Genomic DNA, 17,758 nt, shown 5'->3' with positions numbered 1-17,758 from the left:
AGTTTTCAGCTCCTAGATTGGGAGATCACTAAAAGAGAATCTTTGGCCTTTGTCTCTCCACCCTTAGGCCCAGAGCCGTGGTTTAGAGATTCTGCCTGGGAGGAAAAGCAGGCTGTAAAAGAGATACTCTTAGAGATTCTGCCTGGGAGGAAAAGCAGGCTGTAAAAGAGATACTCGCTTCTAATCTCTTCACAAAAAAGCTGACTTCATTTGCAACAGATAGTGAAGTTCAACTCTATAGCTACTCTCAAGAACCTTATTGTGGTGCAAGGCCATTGAAAGGACACTCAAGATACAAACTAACTGGAGGCTGTGTAGTTTTCTTGAGAACCATGGAATAAGATAGCTAAAAGGAGTCCTCTTGGGAAAAAAAATAAAGATCAAACGCTGATCTCAGCATCTATTCCTTCAGAGACCGAATTTGATTGGATTACTTTTAGAGCGATTTATCCCCCATAGCATTGAAAACAACTGAGCAACCAGCAGGAATCAGTGCATTTTAACGGTTGGGTGTGCTCAGGGAAAAAGGCAGAGAGCCTTACCCAAACCACGTGTGCCTGTGTGATGCTGCACCTCACTGAGAAGCAACTCGAAGGCTTCCCACTGGGGTGGAGGTGGGCAGTAGGCTTCACTGAAGTAATGTAGACAGTGTGGCTGTGTATCAGTTTCAGGAGAATTAAAATTTTTACTATGCTGAGTATTTCAAGCCATGAATGCAGCACATTTCTCCATTTATCTCCTGTGATTTTTTTCATCAGCATTGTGTAGTTTTCAGCATATAATTCTGTACATGTTTTGCTAGATTTATTCTTCAGTATAGATATTTTTTGGAGTGATGGTTAAAAATAGTAGTGTATTTTTAACTTTGGTGTCCATATGATCATTGACAGTATACAGAAATACAGTTGAGTTTTTTACATTGATCTCATTATCTTGTGACCTGGCTGAACTCACTTACCACTCTTCGCAGGATTTTCTTATTGTAGATTCTGTTACCGAACTCAGGTTCCGCACAGGTTCCGCATTGCTTGCTGCCCGAAGAGTCCAAAACACTAGAGTGACAAGCGTCAGTGAAGAGAAAAGCGTCCTTTATTCTAGATGTTGACAGCTAGGGAAGATGGCAGACTCATGTCTAAAAAACCACCTTCCCGGAGCCAAAATGATGAAGAGGTTTTATAGGCAGGCAAATGGGAAAGAACAAAAGGAGAGCAGGCCTCAGGGCTTATAGTTGAGAAGTCGCCTCTTGGGGTCTTCTGAGGTCTCAGGTCTGCCTCATTGTTGTCTTAAATCTTATTGTCCATAGTCACCTGCGGAAAAAACGGTAGGGAGTTGTGAAAAACTGCTAGGGAGCTGTGATCTTGGGTCCTGACTCCAGGCACCTGAGGATTAAAGAAGCTGATCTTTTCAGGTTAGTGTTTTGGTTTTTTTGCAGGAACCGCCAAAGTTGTAGTGTTTAATATTTAATAGCACAGCTGACCAAGATCCAAGATGTGAAGTTACCATGTTAAAGAAACGAGGGGGAAGGGGGGAGAATCACTCGATAAACTAACTATATAATATGTGATAAGAAGAATGCACACTTTATAATATAAAACCTGTCTACACATAGAAGTTAGTTGCAAAAAGCCATTCGGTCTTCTCTTGGCTTGTAAACACAATGTTCCAGATTTCAGTGTAAATTAGCAACCTTCAACTCTTTTGTGTAGCTGGTATCTTGTTTTCACCTTCCAGTTCTTCCACTCCAGCCTGTATCATGATGTCTGCAATGTTTTTCTCCAGGTCATCAAAGCGACTACTCATGTCATCAATTCTTCCAATGATCTGATCGGACATGGTCTGAAATTTATCTTGCATCTGTTGCAGGAGTGTCTGCACCACCGAGGTGAGATCCTGCATGGTCTTGGGTTCTGTCTTGGCCATCTCCCCGGTTCCCAGTTTGGCGAGGTATGGGTAGCCTTGAAAAAGGGAGCAAACAGAGTTCTTCAGTTAATCAGTGAGGAGAAACAAAGAAGAAACAGCTGAATATGAGGATGGATCAAACTGCAAACCATGTAGCCAAGTTTAATCACATTATTGATCACCAAATTTTTCCCTTACAATTCTTTAGAATTACCTATGTAGTTAATTTTATCTGAAAATAGGGACAATTTTTCTTTCTTCCTTTCCAAACTGTATGCCTTTCATTTACTTTTCTTGCCTTCATGTACTGGTTAGAATGTTCAGCATGATGTAGAATAACAGTAGTAGATTGGAAATCCTTGCCTTGTTCCTGATCTTAGGGGAAAACATTCATTCTCACACCATTAAAGACAATGTCACCTATACGTTTGCTGTAGTTTTTTGTGTTTATCACGAATGAGTGCTGAATTTTGTCAAGTGCTTTTTCTGCATCAATTGATAGCATGATTGCTGTGCACATGTTCAGTTTAATTCATGATAGAATAAAATAATGCCAAATAGATGGATTACCTTTAAAATCATGAGGTATAGTGTTCACACACAGTGTGATCATAAAATGGAACTGTGTGGGAAGCAAATGACCCTGGAAGTGGTAACAGGATTGAGTAGCAGAGAGAACTAGTTCTCCAAGGAGTTAGAGTTCCTTTCCTTCCTTTTCCTCTCCTTTTTGCCCCTGGGTCCTGCCACTCTCAATACTAAATGGTCCATTTTTTTCTGCTGATGATATAGTTTGATTATCTACCACAAAGTTACCAGATATTAGAGCCCCGAATAATTGTTCCTATTGTTAGTATATGTGTGACGTGTGTATGTGTGTGTGTGTGCACACACTTTCTGCTACATTCTTGCTTAACATAGCAAAAGCAAAATACAAACCATTGGGACACTTGTTAAAGAATGTCCTATCTCTAACCAAAAAAAGTAATCAGACATAACAACACTATAGACATTCCAATTCAAGTGAGGAATAAAGTGAACATGTCTGTGACTACTACTCTTATCTCTGGAAATCATAAGCAATGCTATGAGATAAGGACAACAAAGTACCAAAAAGTATTAGAAAGACTAGATAAAATGATCATTATTTGAAGACAATAGGTTTTTTCCTCCTACCCAGAAAACCAGCTCAAAAGAATAATGTGGAGACTTAGAAGGAAAACATATATCACTATTTCTCTATACAGCAATGACCAATTATAAAAGTAAAAATGTTCTATTTAGAGTAGCAACATATAAAATATGAAAACTTTCATAAGAATCAAATTCAGAAGTGTGTAAGACCTTTATTAAAAAATGAAAAAATTTACTGAGGAAAAGAAAAACTGTGATATAAGCTGACCTTTTTTTCTGAATTGGAAGAATCAGTTTTATAAACATATAACTTCTTCCCAGATTGAAAATCACTTAAGTGTAATTCCGATAAAAATTTCAAGGGTATTTTGAGGTAAAGGGGGACTGGGGAAGAGCAATCAAAATGATTGTAAAACTCATCTGGACTAATAAATTTATGAATAGTAAAAATGATCTTTAAAAAGAATATTACTTTATAATTAGCTATGTTATAGTTTACAAATCTCTAGTAATGAGGACATTGAAATGGCAGAATTAAAGCATGAGTTTCATCTCTCCCTTTTTTTTTTCTAAAGATGAATATAAAGAAATTGATGTTCACAAAGACAATAAGAGAGGAGATTTTTGGGGCACCATCACTAGGGAATTAATATGACTAGGACTGTCGGGGATTTTGAGAGGTTCTATAACATAAATAACTACCATTTATAGAATGATTATTACATGCCACAAGCTGTGCTATGCATGTTACATATATAACTTCATTTGATCCATAGAACAACTTTATGAGGTATTCATTTGGTATTATTTCCGTTAGATAATTGAGAAAACTTTAGGAGACAGAAAATAGATGGAGTAGTAATAGATGGAGATTTCATGGGCAGAGGAAGCAAATCAGTTTGCCACAGAAAACCCAGAAGAGGCTAAGAATTGACACCAGGTACAATGGATGATGGAGATAAGATTCTACATAAGAGAGAGAGGTTGAAAGACTGCACACAGGAACTGTAAATCCTTCCTCTTAAATCTCCACATATCTACTCATAAGACATTCGTTCCATTAAGTTAAAAGGAGATATCCAGGGTCCAGGACACAAGTGTAGTTGTAGGAATGAGTTAGAGCTCAAAAAAGAATTCATTGAAAGTGTTTTTGGAACATTGTCACTTTCAGCCCCTTTTTCCTGTCCTGTATGCAAAATATTACCAGCCAGGAGAACAAAGGGATCTTCTGGAGAGCAATTCAGCAGCAACCAAAAGACTCAGTACCAGACTGATATATAGGTTACTTCCCAAAAAACAAATGATATTCTACCCAGTGACTCACAGGTGAAGCTCCCCAGGTAATAGAATAAATATAAAAGAACATCTATAAAATAGGTCCTGGAGAGGAAAAGAAAATTTAAGATAATGAGAAAAAGGGATCTTGGGTGAAACAAATATGCCCAGAAATATTAAAAAAAAAAAAATTTCCCAGAGGAATAAATAAAGGGCATCTAGAAATAAGCACAGTGTTTGAATAAGAAAAACAATCAGAGCACAAGAAACAGGTCCTGGAAACTAGAATTTTGACAGTTGAAATTAAAAATTCAATAGATGGCTGGAAGTTACATAGCTAAAGAAATCTTTCAGAAACAGAAAAAAAGCCCAGAGACTTTAAAAAAATGTAGAGAAAAGATACATTCCTCAGTACATGATCATTGGATTCCCAGGATAATTGGAATTACAGGAGATAAAATGAAGAGTGGGGAGGAGACTGTTACATAGAAATTATACAAATAGTAATAAAATATATTTTCCCAGAATTGAAGGATGCGACTATCCAGATTGAAAGGGTCCATCATGTACCCAGCACAATGAGTAAACAAAAGATAAACAGGCAACATTTTCATCCAATTCTAGTATATCAGAGCAAAGAAGATTAAAAAGAGCCTCAAGGAGTATGAGGAGACAGATTCTGATGAAAAGAATGAGGATCAGAGTCGCATTATGCTTCTGAATAGCAACATTGGATATAACTCTGGTGGGAACAAATTGGTTACGTTACTATCTTTTTCCTTCTCCTCTGAGAAAGCAAACAAAGCAACAAGGGAAAAAATAGAAACAGGAAAACAAAGGTCAAAAAAATATTGCCCCACTTTTTCAGCAAGTAAGGTGACAGACAAAATCAGCAGAACCCAAGAGAATGTCATTAACATTAAACAGAAAATGCAAAGAGAACACCTAGAGGCCTCATGACTGGAAGATCTCAGAAAGTACCAGCAAAAGTAAACCCCCTGAAAAGGAGGAATTCACCCAGAAATGTAAAATCTAAACCCTATAAATCTAACAACTGTGGGGGGAGGTAAGCTGAGCTTCTGCAGAAGTCATGAGGCTGGGATGCAGAGACAAAGGGCACAGAGAGAGTCTAGAAGGCTCCTAGCAGCAGATCTCAGAAAGATCCAGCAAAATCATACTCCCTGAAGGTGAATGGCTCATCTGGAAGGGCAGGAGCTCTATCCTGCTCACTGCTGCCAGTGAAGGACCTGGGGATGAGGGCTGGTGCCAGAAATCCTTCTAGACCCAGCTTAGGTCACAGAACCAGAGGGAGCAGGGCTACACAAAAAATTTCTCAGAGGATTCATATCGATTAGAATCAGTGGTCTCTAAAGGGGATCAAATATATGGTGATGGAAGGAGAACTGACTCTGGGATTTATACACAGAACACACAATGGGATTTATAGATGATGTAATACAGAATTGTACACCTGAAATCTATGTAACTTTACTAACAATTGTCACCCCAATAAACTTTAATTGAAATTAAAAAAAAAGAATCAGTGGTCTCTGTGACACCAAGGAGAGGGCCTTTGACAGGTTTGAAGCCTAGAAAGGAACCCTGGCCCCTACCACTATTCATGAACCCACATGCAAATAGCTGGACCAGAAGAAACATGTCATTAAAAAATGTGCAGATTGGTGCAGCCACTATGGAAATCAGTGTGGAGGTACCTCAAAAAACTGGAAATGGAACTACCTTATGACATAGCAATTCCACTCCTAGGTATCTATCCAGAGAAATTCAAAACACTAATTTGAAAAAAATTATGCACCCCTATGTTTATTGCAGCACTATTCACAATAGCCAAAATATGGAAACAACCGAAATGCCCATTGGTAGGTGACTGGATTAAGAAACTGTGGTACATTTACACAATAGAGTATTTATTACTCAGCCATAAAGAATGAAATCTTACCATTTGCAACGATATGGATGGACCTAGAGAACATTATGCTAAGTGAAATAAGTCAGACGGAGAAAGACAAATACCATATGATCTCACTTATATGTGGAATATAAAGAATAGAATAAATGAATGAATTAATCAGAAACAGACTCAGAGATATAGAGGAAAAACTGAGGGTTGCTAGATGGGGTGGGTGGGGATGAGGGAGAAGGTGAGGGGAGTAGAAAGCACTATCAGTAACCACAAGATTGCCACAGGGATATGAAAGTCAATTTGGGGAATATAATCAATAATGTAAAGAATTTGTAGGATATCCTATGGACACTTATCTCATTAGGGAGACCACTTCAGGGATGGTGTAGATGCCTGATCACTGCACTGTACACCTGAAGCTGAAGCTGAATAATAATGAATATCAATTATAATAAATATATATATGTATACATATTTACAAGAAGTGGAGTACGGCATAAGGAATAGAGACAGTGGAAATATAATGGCTGTATGCGATATCAGAGGGGTAGTGGATGGGGTAACGGGGGTTGTCACTCTGTGAGGGATATACATGATAAATGTCTAACTATTACATTGTTCTGTACACCTGAAACTAATAATAATAAAAAATGTGTTCAAGAAAGGCTAGCACAGCATCAGTAGAAGATTTTATAAGTAAAAATGTGAAAAGAGCTGCAAAATTGACAAATGCATGAAAGACATTCACAGGAAAATGCTGTCACAGAACGGATAAAAATGCCGACCACACATTCCACCACGGGGTAAAAATCTTAACAAACTACCATCTCTATGTAGGAAGACCACAGGACACACATGCTGGAACTCATGTCAGTAAATTTTTCTTTGACAGTTCGCTGCGTTTATTGTAGACTGAGAAAGTCCTTCCCCTGCAGAGAATATAAAACTATTCATATTTTTAAAATCTCAGTTCAATTTTTACTTTTTATTAATTTGAAATTCTTTATAAAATATGATTTGAAGTAGGAATATAACTTAATTATTTTTCATTCATCAATTGTGTCCGTATTATTTATTGAATAAACCTACCTTTGCCCACTATTAAAGGTTCTACTTTGATCATATTCTAAATTCTTGTATATGTGATAATATATATTATATTATATATTATATATAATCACATATATCTCCATTAGTTTTTTTAATCTGTAACTCATTTAGATTCAATCTATGAAGCTGAATTAAAAACAATACATCTATTATCTATAAAAATATCAACATATCACAAAATAAGGAAGGACCATAGACATTCCAGTTGAATAATACAGTTATATTTTGCAAAGGAAATTTTATTTACATTTAGTAGGAAAAACTTATATTACAAAGTATTTTTAAACATTTTAGTAAGATTATCCTTTTTCAATAAAAATATAAGCACCCTGGACATTGTGAGTATATCTACATAGAATGGAAATTGACCATGAATATTGTCTATATATCCTACAGAACATGGCTCTTTAGAAGACAAATAAGCCAGAGCCACATAGCCCAATTATAATGGTAACACCTCAGTGTGTGGATGAAGAAGCCATCACTCTTGAAAAGGATTTTTCCCCTGGATTTTATACATTAATAAGAAACAAGCAAATACTTTTTACGTTTTCAATGGGATTTATTTATATTTAAGTAAAAGTAGCAAATGTTAACATAAGTTATTTCCTTAAGAATATTTATTTGGTACAACCACATTGTTATCAAACATTTATGGAATATTCCCTGGCTCCATACTATTGAATTTTCCAACTGTTATATGCATCCTCTTTTCCAAGTTTAAACATAGCCTTGTGCACTGAAGAAGCATGGCTTGGCAGTGCAGAGTTTTCCCATGTGACAACCTGACATCAAGGAGAAACCTCTTGATGAGAATGTTTTATCTTTCATTCATTCACAAAATGGAATTTTTCGTTTTTGTGTGATTATCAGCCCCATATGATTTTGTTTTCATTTATTTTTTTCTTCTGATATTCTGAAAACAAATCAGTTAAAGCTAAGCAGTGTAGCAATATAACCAACCAAATACGTGGGATAGTACATCTTATATAGGATGTTTTAGATGACACTGATGTTTTATATTATATGTCTCTATTTATATGTTGGGCAGTAAAAAGTTAGAAGCATATACACAAACATAAAAAAGATTTTTCTGAAAGTTGATGCATTGTTTTAACAATCACAAAAACCTGGGTTTATTTCCTTTTCAGGAGTACAGTAGAATAATTTCGTATTAAAATAGGTCTTGCTGCTCTCATTTTTTGATTTCTATGCTATACATTTTAAGTAACAGAATTATTCTGTAACTTTATTGCTAAAGCACTATTACTTGGTTAGATATGATTACCAGATTTCAGGCTGACTTTGCTGCTCTCATTCACGTTTTTGAACACTGGTGATTTCACTATACTTTTCCACACATGTGCTTATGCTAAAGATCCAAAAACCAAAACGGTGTCATTGGTAATAATAAATGTACAGCAATTAATTAGAACCGTGACAAATCTTAGGGATTGAAGCTTTTGTTGTTATGAGAGCTCTGACTAGCCTGTTAAGCTAGCTGTACAGAGAAGCACTTTGGGATGGAAAAATGCATATTTCCAAGAAACTATAATGCATGCTTATTTAACTGCTAGAAATTCTCTACTTTGATGTGTCGTGGATACTTAGGGTGGAATCTACATGCAGCTTCTTCAGCAAGCTTGTTGCTCCGTCAGGAGAGCCCGCGATATTACAGATGTCTCCCAGCCTGTCACTGCACATGTCTGTCTGTGCTCACTGCCAGGGAGGTTGCAGATTCTCCAACAAAATCCAATGTTAGATTTAGAACTGGAGGTGCTTAGTTTCAGATACCTACAGTACCTATAAGAAACAAATTTCAAAAAATAGAACAAATTTATTTTAGAATTCTTATAGTATTTTTAACTGTGGTATGAATTATTTTTGCATCTACTATAAATTTTTGCTTAAAAACAAATTGTTAATAAGAACTATTACTATTAAAGTAACTTAAGAACTCTTTTATGATCTAGTCAGAGGAAGTCTAACATAAATAACACTTAAAATATTATATATATATATATATCAAATGACTTTAAAAGATATATGTATATTTCAAATGACTTTTAAAGAAACTTTTTATTAGGTAACTTTAAAACATACAAAGTAAAATGAACCATCCTCACATACCCATCAACCATCTTAAAAAAATTATCAATGATTCTGTTTGTCATTCTTTAGCAACATTTACTGATTGTTTAAATATCAGGCAATTTTCCAAATCTGCTTCACCTCTTTCAAAACTCAAGAACACCAAATGAGCTAAGTCAGAGGCAGAATTATTATGAAGCTAATAAACCTTACTTTCATAGGTACCTTCCAAAAAAGGGGTCCTAGTAATATCTTTCCATGTTTATACATTTTTGTTAAATTTACCAAAGTTAGTTATTTCAACCATAATTAGTTAAGACCACTGTCTCTTTCCATTTCAAATGCTTTTCAGTCATATTTTCTCCTCTGATTGTAACCATGGAGTGGCAGTGGGCATTCCTGAGATTTTATTAAGGATTCACTGTGATGTATTTTTGCACTTTGCAAATCTCTTCCATGTATAATTACATTATTGCTGGTCATTCCAGTTTGTAATGTTTTCTAGGAATATCATGGTAAATTCAAAGTACTTCTAGGTAAATTCAAAGTACTCACTCCACAGAAAACTTGAAATGCCCTGAAATCTTATAGCTCAGATATCTCAAACTCAATAGAGCTTTCCCAAATTTAACAACAATCCTAAAAATTACATGGCTAATAAAGAGTTGAGAATTTGCAAGAAACCTCTGTAAACTGTCAAAAAGAAAAAAAGCAATTTTCCATCAACTATGCTAGAAGATAGTCTAAATTGTTTATCTATTCTTTCTATAGAAAAAGCTATTACAAAATTGTTGTCAAATGAAGAAGTAGCCAATATGTATGCAACTCTAAAAAAGTAGGATAAAAGTATTATACAGATGTTAATAAAAATATTATACAATTTCCTCTACATGATTTGAAGTTGAGATATTTGTTAACTTTTAAACATTATGTAGTTTTAATAATTTATTCCAAATTAATATACATAGTTGTAACTAATTGTGTATTCATACTTTTGTGTTTCTTTTCTTAAAGAGAGCTTTCCAAATTCTATAAGCTTCAGGTTCCACAAATCCTGGATCCATCCCTGAGATAGGTATTATTATTATCCCTGTTTAAATTAAAATTCAGAGAGGTCCAGTGACTTTCCAAAGGCCACACATTTATTAAGAGATAGAGCAGGCTTCAAAATTAGATTTTCTGATCTTAAAATATTTAATTTTATATGTCACGTAGGCTAGGCTATAGTACCCAGTTATTTGGTCAGACACTAGTCTAGATGTTGCTGTGTCGGTATTTTTAAGATGAGATTAACATTTAAATCAGTACATTTTCAGTAAAGCAGATTACTCTCCATAATGTGGATGGGTCTCACCCAATCAGTTGAAGGCCTTAAGAGCAAAGACTGACGTCCTCTGAGGAAGGAGGAATTCTGTTTCTAGACTACTATTGGACTCAAGACTGCAATGTCAACTCTTCCCTAGGTTGCCAGCCTGCGAGCCTGCCCTGCAGATTTCAGACTTTCCAGTTTCCATAATTGTGTGTGCCAATTCCTTAAAATAAATTTCATATATACTTATATATCTATATATCTATACATATATCCTGTTGCTTCTGTTTCTCTGGAGAACTATGACTAATGCAAAAAGAAATACAAAGAACTATATGCTAGTGTTGGATAATACCATATTTCCCCAAAAATAAGACCTAACTAGAAAATAAGCCCTAGCATGATTTTTCAGGATGCTTGTAATATAAGCCCTACCCCGAAAATAAGTCCCAGTTAAGATAGTCAGCCAGACGGATGCATTTAGTACATCCGTTGCAACACACGAGGGACGTATTGAGTTATAAAATAGTTATATTAATATATAATTAAATATAAATAAATAATATTTTTGACATTGATACTTGAAATAAATGATAATGTAAATTATAACGAAGTATTTGTAAATACCCAAGCAGGCGCCTTTGGAGGAGAGGTAAATGCCTATGTAAACAGATGAACTCCAGACTTACTGCTAAATGACCAATCAGAGTACAGACACAACGCACAAATAACATGCACACTTAATGAACGGATGTGGTTGTGTGTAATATGAATCTTCATAATTTAATACGTCATGTGTTGTAATGGATGTACTTAATGCACTTATGTGAAATAAAGAAATGTTTTCTGAATTTTGGTGCCTGCAATTTTTCGTCGCTTTTGTGTGGACTATCATTCTTAACTGTTAACATTTTTGTTGCCATCCTGTCTCGTAAGTCTTCAATTAACACTTGAGTTAATGGTAGACTTAAAGGGAATACTATTTTGACCCCCAGGTAAGATGAGTGCAAAAACAAAGAGCTATTCCATTGAGTACAAGAAAGGAATTATAGAGGACTCCCGGGGCAAGAATCTTACGGCTTTCTGCAAAGAGAAGAAGTTGGATCTCCGAATGGTCCAAAAATGGCGAGCAGGGTACAATAACCTCAGTCAACAGGTGGATGAGGGAAATGCTAAGAAACACAAGTGTGGATCAGGTCGGCAATCATTATTTCCTGAGCTGGAAGACATCACCTGTGAATGGATTGCTGACAGGAGAGCAAAACTTTGGTTGTGCGCAGGGCTGATATTCCAGCATTTGCCCTTGCAGTGGCACCACAGTTAGAAATATCCCCAGAAGAATTCAAAGCATCACAACACTGGCTGGATGGCTTCCTTCAGCAATATGAGCTGTCTCTAAGATTGACAACACTGTTCAAGCTGGAAGATACTAAAGTTATTAAACGTGCACTTGCATTCAAGTCCTTTGTTGATGGCATTGACTTTTCTAGATACAAACTCTGTGACATGATTGCTATGGATGAAACTGCAGTGTTTACGGGCCAAGGATTTCAAAAGACAGTTGATGCGAGATGTGCCTCGTCAATCTACATTCCCTCCACTGGTTACAAAAGTGCACGTGTTACCTGTATTTTGGCAATTCATCTGGATGGAAAGAAAGCCCCACCTTTCATCATCACTAAGGGCAAGAAAGATAAGGTTGAACGTGTTTCAGGCATTTGTGTTCTTGAAACAAAAAAAGCCTGGTACACAAAAGCAGTTATAAGGAAGTGGGTCAATTTAACGCCGCCACTTGTTTTGCGAGATGGCCAAAGAGGTCTGCTAGCCTGGGATTCAGCCAGCACTCACCATGCTAAAGACATGAAGAATCTTGCAGAGAGAAGAATAGATCAAATAATGATTCCCGCAGGAATGACTGCCTAGCTCCAGGCTCTTGATATTGCAATAAACAAGCCATTCAAGGACCATTTGAGCACGGAAATCAATGACTACATTGAAAATGGAATGGAGAGAAATCAGCGTTGGAAACTTCGTGAAGCCTAGCCTACAAGAGGTTGTGACTTGGGTGAAGAATTCATGGGATAAAAATCACTGACAGCTGTGTTGCCAATGCACTACGAGCAGGCTACATGGAGAAGAAGTGCTCATTTAAGAAGAGCTCTATTGCTGGACATAAGAGATTGGGGCCAATGATTCTACAGGAAATGGAGTCGCAAGAAATTCAAGCTGGAATTCGGGGTTTGGAGAGTTATGACGATGTTCCAGAAGATGACATGATTGTATTTGAATAAGTGTATATTTTTGTACATGAATAAATGTAGATTGTTGTATATGAAAAAATAAGACACTCCCTGAAAATAAGCCCTAATGTGTCTTTTGGAGCAAAAATTAATATAAGACCCGGTCTTATTTTTGGGGAAATAAGGTAGTTCCTAATCATATGACCTTGTCAGTTCACTTAACCTCTTTAGGCTTTAGTTTCATTATCTCCAAAACAAGGAAATCATTTCAGACCAGGATTTTTCAACCTTGGCATAATTGATATTTTTGGCTGGGTAGTTCTTTGTTGTGTGGGTGCTCTCCTATACATTGTAGGATGTTTAGCAACATCCCTGGCTGTCCACTAGATGCCAGTAGTATCACCCCGTCATGAACAACCCAAAACATCTCCAGACATTTTCAAATATCCTCCAGTTGAGGGGCAGGGGACAAAATCCCTCCCATCCTATTTGAGCACTGCTGTAATAATTAGATCATCTTTAAATTATAACATAGGCATATGTAATATTATAGTAGAGATTTTATATACTGAGGCAACTTTGGAAATTTCGGGAGAAAGCTATTTGACTACTTAGGGGGATTTTATAGAGGTGATATTTTAATATTCTGTAATTCTTATAAATATGACTTTCTTCAGCACTTATACGAAAGAAGCAAAAAATGGAAAAGGCCAGAAATATTGGCAACATCAAGCTCTTGGCAAAGTGCGAGCTGCAGGCAACTTAAGGGCAGTGAAAAATAGCATAAACGTAGCCACTTTAAAATGGAATTGGAGCTGCCATCCCAGAGGAAGTGCCTTTGCATGTTTTATTCCTCAACCCTCTGGAAAGTTAAAACAGGGCAAAATAACCTTTGTACTGAACCTAAAGCAGCATTTATCCAAAACAACTATTTGCAAAGATAATAAGAAAATAGGTATTATGACTATCAGACTGAAAATTAAAAACATTCTTTAGAATTAGCATCACTGTGTTAACTTCTCTGCACGATAGCAATTCCTTCCTTCTATTCAGTTAATTATTCCCGTTCCTTTTCTCATAAGGACCCCTTACTTTTGCCTCCTAATTGGAACAGTATTTGGGTTCCTGTCTGACTCAGTGCTTCTTGAAGAGCTGTTCTTTTGGATCTCAAATAAATGCTTGTGGCCTCTCACTTAGGCCTTTTAGTTTTAGGTTAACATCAGTCAAGGAGTGAGAGAGAATAGATGAAAAAGGAGGAAGGATAGACTTTAGCATTTATCTTCAAATAAATGAGTCTTAGCTGGGAAATGATTGTCCTTTCAAATCCAAGCCACCAGTGGCAACTCTGAGCTCAGTAGTGGGTGGAGGGCATAGTCTGCCATATGACACATGGGTCGGGGTGGCTAGGCTTCTTGGATGTATAGAAATTCGTGTAAGTCTACATGATTTCTCAATTCATATTGCCTTGCTAATATTAATGCAAGGAAAGGTATTTTTTCAAAGAATACATTTTTTGGTGGGAGGCTAAGGAGGGGGTATGATTTGCCTCAATAAGTGTCATTACCTTTAGGCTCCTGTTAAATGACCAAGGAGAAAAATCAGCAGCATTCCACTAGATGGTGCCATATCTGACTAATTCATCAAGCACAGATAAATTAAGTTTTATGTGACCCTGTCCTTCCCAGCATATTTTCTCAGTCCTTTGAAATAATTTTGATTTAGCGCTACTTCGAATGAAACATACCTGTCAATTAAAAAATTTTATTTTCCACTCAGAACATATTTACTTCTGACATCTTGTTAATTTCTACCTACTTCTGATTCAAAATATATGCGTTTGTATTCCAAGCAATTGGGCAACAAAGCAAGGCCCAGGCTCAGAATGCACAAGAACATATTGTGTTCATAGCAAAAGACTGTTCTCTTTACAAATTTTAATTAATGTCATAGCCAGGTGATGTAATAACACTACTACTGGCAAGTGCAAGCAAAACTGATATAAAAATCTTTTAACTTTAATTTCTTCAACACTTTGTTGACTGATATTGTCAGATGAGTTTTGTGTTTATCCTTGGCAGTCTGAGATATTAAAAAAGGCAGAAGTTAGGATATTAAAATTTTTTGCCGAGCTCTGAAATACAGTAATGTGCTACAAAAGATAGCTCTATGACTTGGGGGCTAATTGCATGGCCGTTAGAAAGGGAACTTGGGCATTCTACACCAAGATAACAGGATAGGCTCACGTCAAAAAGAGAATTCTAAGGGCTCATTTAAGCAATTATTTCCTAACTGGGAAGTTGTAAGGTTCACAATCTCCTGAAAATTGTAATCACTTGGGGGAGAAAAAGGTGACAAATATCCTTATCTTTTATAAATTTTCAAGTGAATCTACCAGTGTATAGGAGCCAAGGGAAAGAATTCCTCTGCAGTTGCCATAAGTAGTCTTGTTTGTTTTTAAGGAAGAGAGAATATTGTTGACCCTCATCAGTAAACTTACTTGTATAGCAAAACAGTAAGGGACTCTCAGGGAGGATGGGGATGGGAGTCTTCAATGGGTGGAGAGTGTGGGGTGTGGGGGGAATTACTGCATTATAGGCAATTCCATATCCCATTTAAAATATGGTCAGAAGAAAAAGACAAGTAAAATGGTCTCAAAAGTGACTAGAGTTGGGTGGAGAACGGTCAAGTGGAAGTTAAAGATTGAAGTGAAAAAAAAAAGGATGAAAAACCTGCCCCCATATGGTTCCCATATATCTCTGTTTATCAATTAAAATATTAACACAATAATGCATATTTTCCACATATTTTCCATCAAAATAATGCAGAGGAAGGATGAGCACAAGCCAAACACCAGGACATTGGGTTGCTAAAGCAAACAAAATTCCACTTCACAGTTTTGCATAGGGCAGGGCCTGACTACAACGTGTATTTCCTTCAGAACTCACTAAAAGCAAATAATCCTTTTTCCAGTACAATACAAATATCTTGGTAAAAATCCTTATCAAACAAAGTATAACAACTATTTAAAGATTTAAAGACAATTAGAAGCAGAGGGAGGATGGTGGGGGAGACTCCTCAATACTTCCAGCCAGTATATCGGTCAAACCACTGTTTTCGAGTTTTAAGTTCAGTCCCAGTGATGTACCTCAGAGATTTCCCAAGCGGCTGTATCTCTCTTGTTCTAGAGAGGCACTTCCTAAATTGTCATTTGTTCCTCCTTTGCTTCCTTTCTACCCCTACCTACATCTTAACACATGTTCTGTGAAGGAAAAAAAAGTTTCTCACTAAAACATGTATTTGGAAAACACAACATGCTATATACCCCCTTCTTAGAGATTTCTGGTACACTGGGCATATTAAAGCGTATCAAAATACCTGAGGGGTTCTGGGAAAGGAAAATCTGTGTAACTGAACTGATATCGCAAATTTATTTTACTTATTTTTTGTATTTCATTGTTTTTATCTTTTATTGTATTTTAATTTTTCAATTACATTTGACATTCAATATTATTTTATGTTAGTTTCAGATGTACAGCATACTTGTTAGACATCTATATAATTTACCAAGTGATCCCCCCGGATTAGCCTAGTACCCATTTGGCACTATGCATAGTTATTACCATATTATTGACAATATTTCCTGTGCTTTACATCCCCGTGACTATTTTGTAATATTCTTTATCTTTAAAAAGGTTTTCATTAACATATAACTAACAAACAACATTATATTAGTTTCCGGAGTACACCATAGTTGTCCAACATTTAGATACCTAAAGAAGTGGTCACTGTAATAAGTCCAGCAACCATCTGACACTCTACCACGCTATCACAATATTATTGCCTATATTCCCTATGCTGTACGTGACATCCCCATGACTGATTTATTTTATATGTGGAAATGTGGATCTCTTATTCCCCTTCACCTTCCCCCCCTCCTTTTAAAAATTTTCCAATTACAGTTGACATTCGATATTATTTTATATTAGTTTCAGGTGTATAGTATAATGGTTAGACATTTATATAATTTACAAAGTGATCCACCTGACTAGGCTAGTACCCATCTGGCACTATACATAGTTATTACCATATTATTGACTATAATCCTTATGCTAAACTTTACATCCCCCTTACTATTTCATAACTACCAATTTGTACTTAATGCCTTTTTCACCTGCTCCCAATCCCCCTCCCATCTGGCTACCATCAGCTTGTTCCTTGCATCTGAGTCTGTTTCTGTTTTGCTTCTTTGTGTTGTTCTTTAGATTCCATATATAAGTGAGATCATATGGTTTTTGTCTTTCTCTGTCTGAATTATTCCACTTAGTATAATACCTTTCCCTTCCCTGTCGCCACCTTCACTCCCAGGAATAACTAGTTGCATTTCACAGGCCACTAGTATTCTCTAGTAGAGTGTTCAGAAAATGCTATTCCAGGGATAAAAGTATTACATCTTTTTGCCATGTTGAAAGGATTGCGAAGAGTTAAAAGACTTACCAAAAGGATCTACTTAATATCCTGAGAGTTCATATTTTTGCTTAAATTTGGCTTCTTGGTACAGTTATTCAGCTTTTGCCCTATCATTCTCCTGATTGAAACATCATCTGAGTTGGGAAATAACTGTTTTGTGACTCCTGTAAAAAACAACAATAAGAACACACAAAAACACTTTATGAGGCCTTTGCATCTTAAGGTCTGAACTGAGATAAAACATCAAACAATCCACATTATAATTTTCTCTCCATTTTGCAAAAGCAATCCAAACACACTTGAGATATTTAA

General features: G+C 36.1%; 2 protein-coding genes across 3 annotated transcripts in view; both read right to left on the bottom strand.

Moving 5' to 3' along the window:
- Positions 1-1,427: 1,427 nt before the first annotated feature.
- On the bottom strand, positions 1,428-1,939 carry LOC117020896 (heat shock factor-binding protein 1-like). The gene has a single exon (XM_033103692.1). It carries the CDS (start codon positions 1,918-1,920, stop codon positions 1,690-1,692), a length of 231 nt encoding a protein of 76 aa, XP_032959583.1. The 5' UTR covers positions 1,921-1,939; the 3' UTR covers positions 1,428-1,689.
- BEND6 (BEN domain containing 6) overlaps positions 1,841-17,758 on the bottom strand; it is a 49,209-nt gene continuing 33,291 nt past the window's right edge. The window contains exons 7-8 of one of the 2 annotated variants that reach the window (XM_033103690.1): positions 17,474-17,610; positions 1,841-1,955 (exon numbers count right to left, since the gene is read on the bottom strand). In XM_033103690.1, coding sequence (XP_032959581.1) covers positions 17,483-17,610 — 128 coding nt within the window. In that variant the 3' untranslated portion in view covers positions 1,841-1,955; positions 17,474-17,482. Of the gene's footprint in view, positions 1,956-7,669; positions 9,143-17,473; positions 17,611-17,758 lie in introns of those variants that run through there. The other variant, XM_033103689.1, reaches the window with a different exon arrangement.

This window comes from Rhinolophus ferrumequinum, chromosome 3 (assembly GCF_004115265.2).
Source record: "Rhinolophus ferrumequinum isolate MPI-CBG mRhiFer1 chromosome 3, mRhiFer1_v1.p, whole genome shotgun sequence".
In the NCBI taxonomy this organism is placed as follows: domain Eukaryota; kingdom Metazoa; phylum Chordata; class Mammalia; order Chiroptera; family Rhinolophidae; genus Rhinolophus; species Rhinolophus ferrumequinum.
This window is presented reverse-complemented; position numbering and strand designations above follow the sequence as displayed.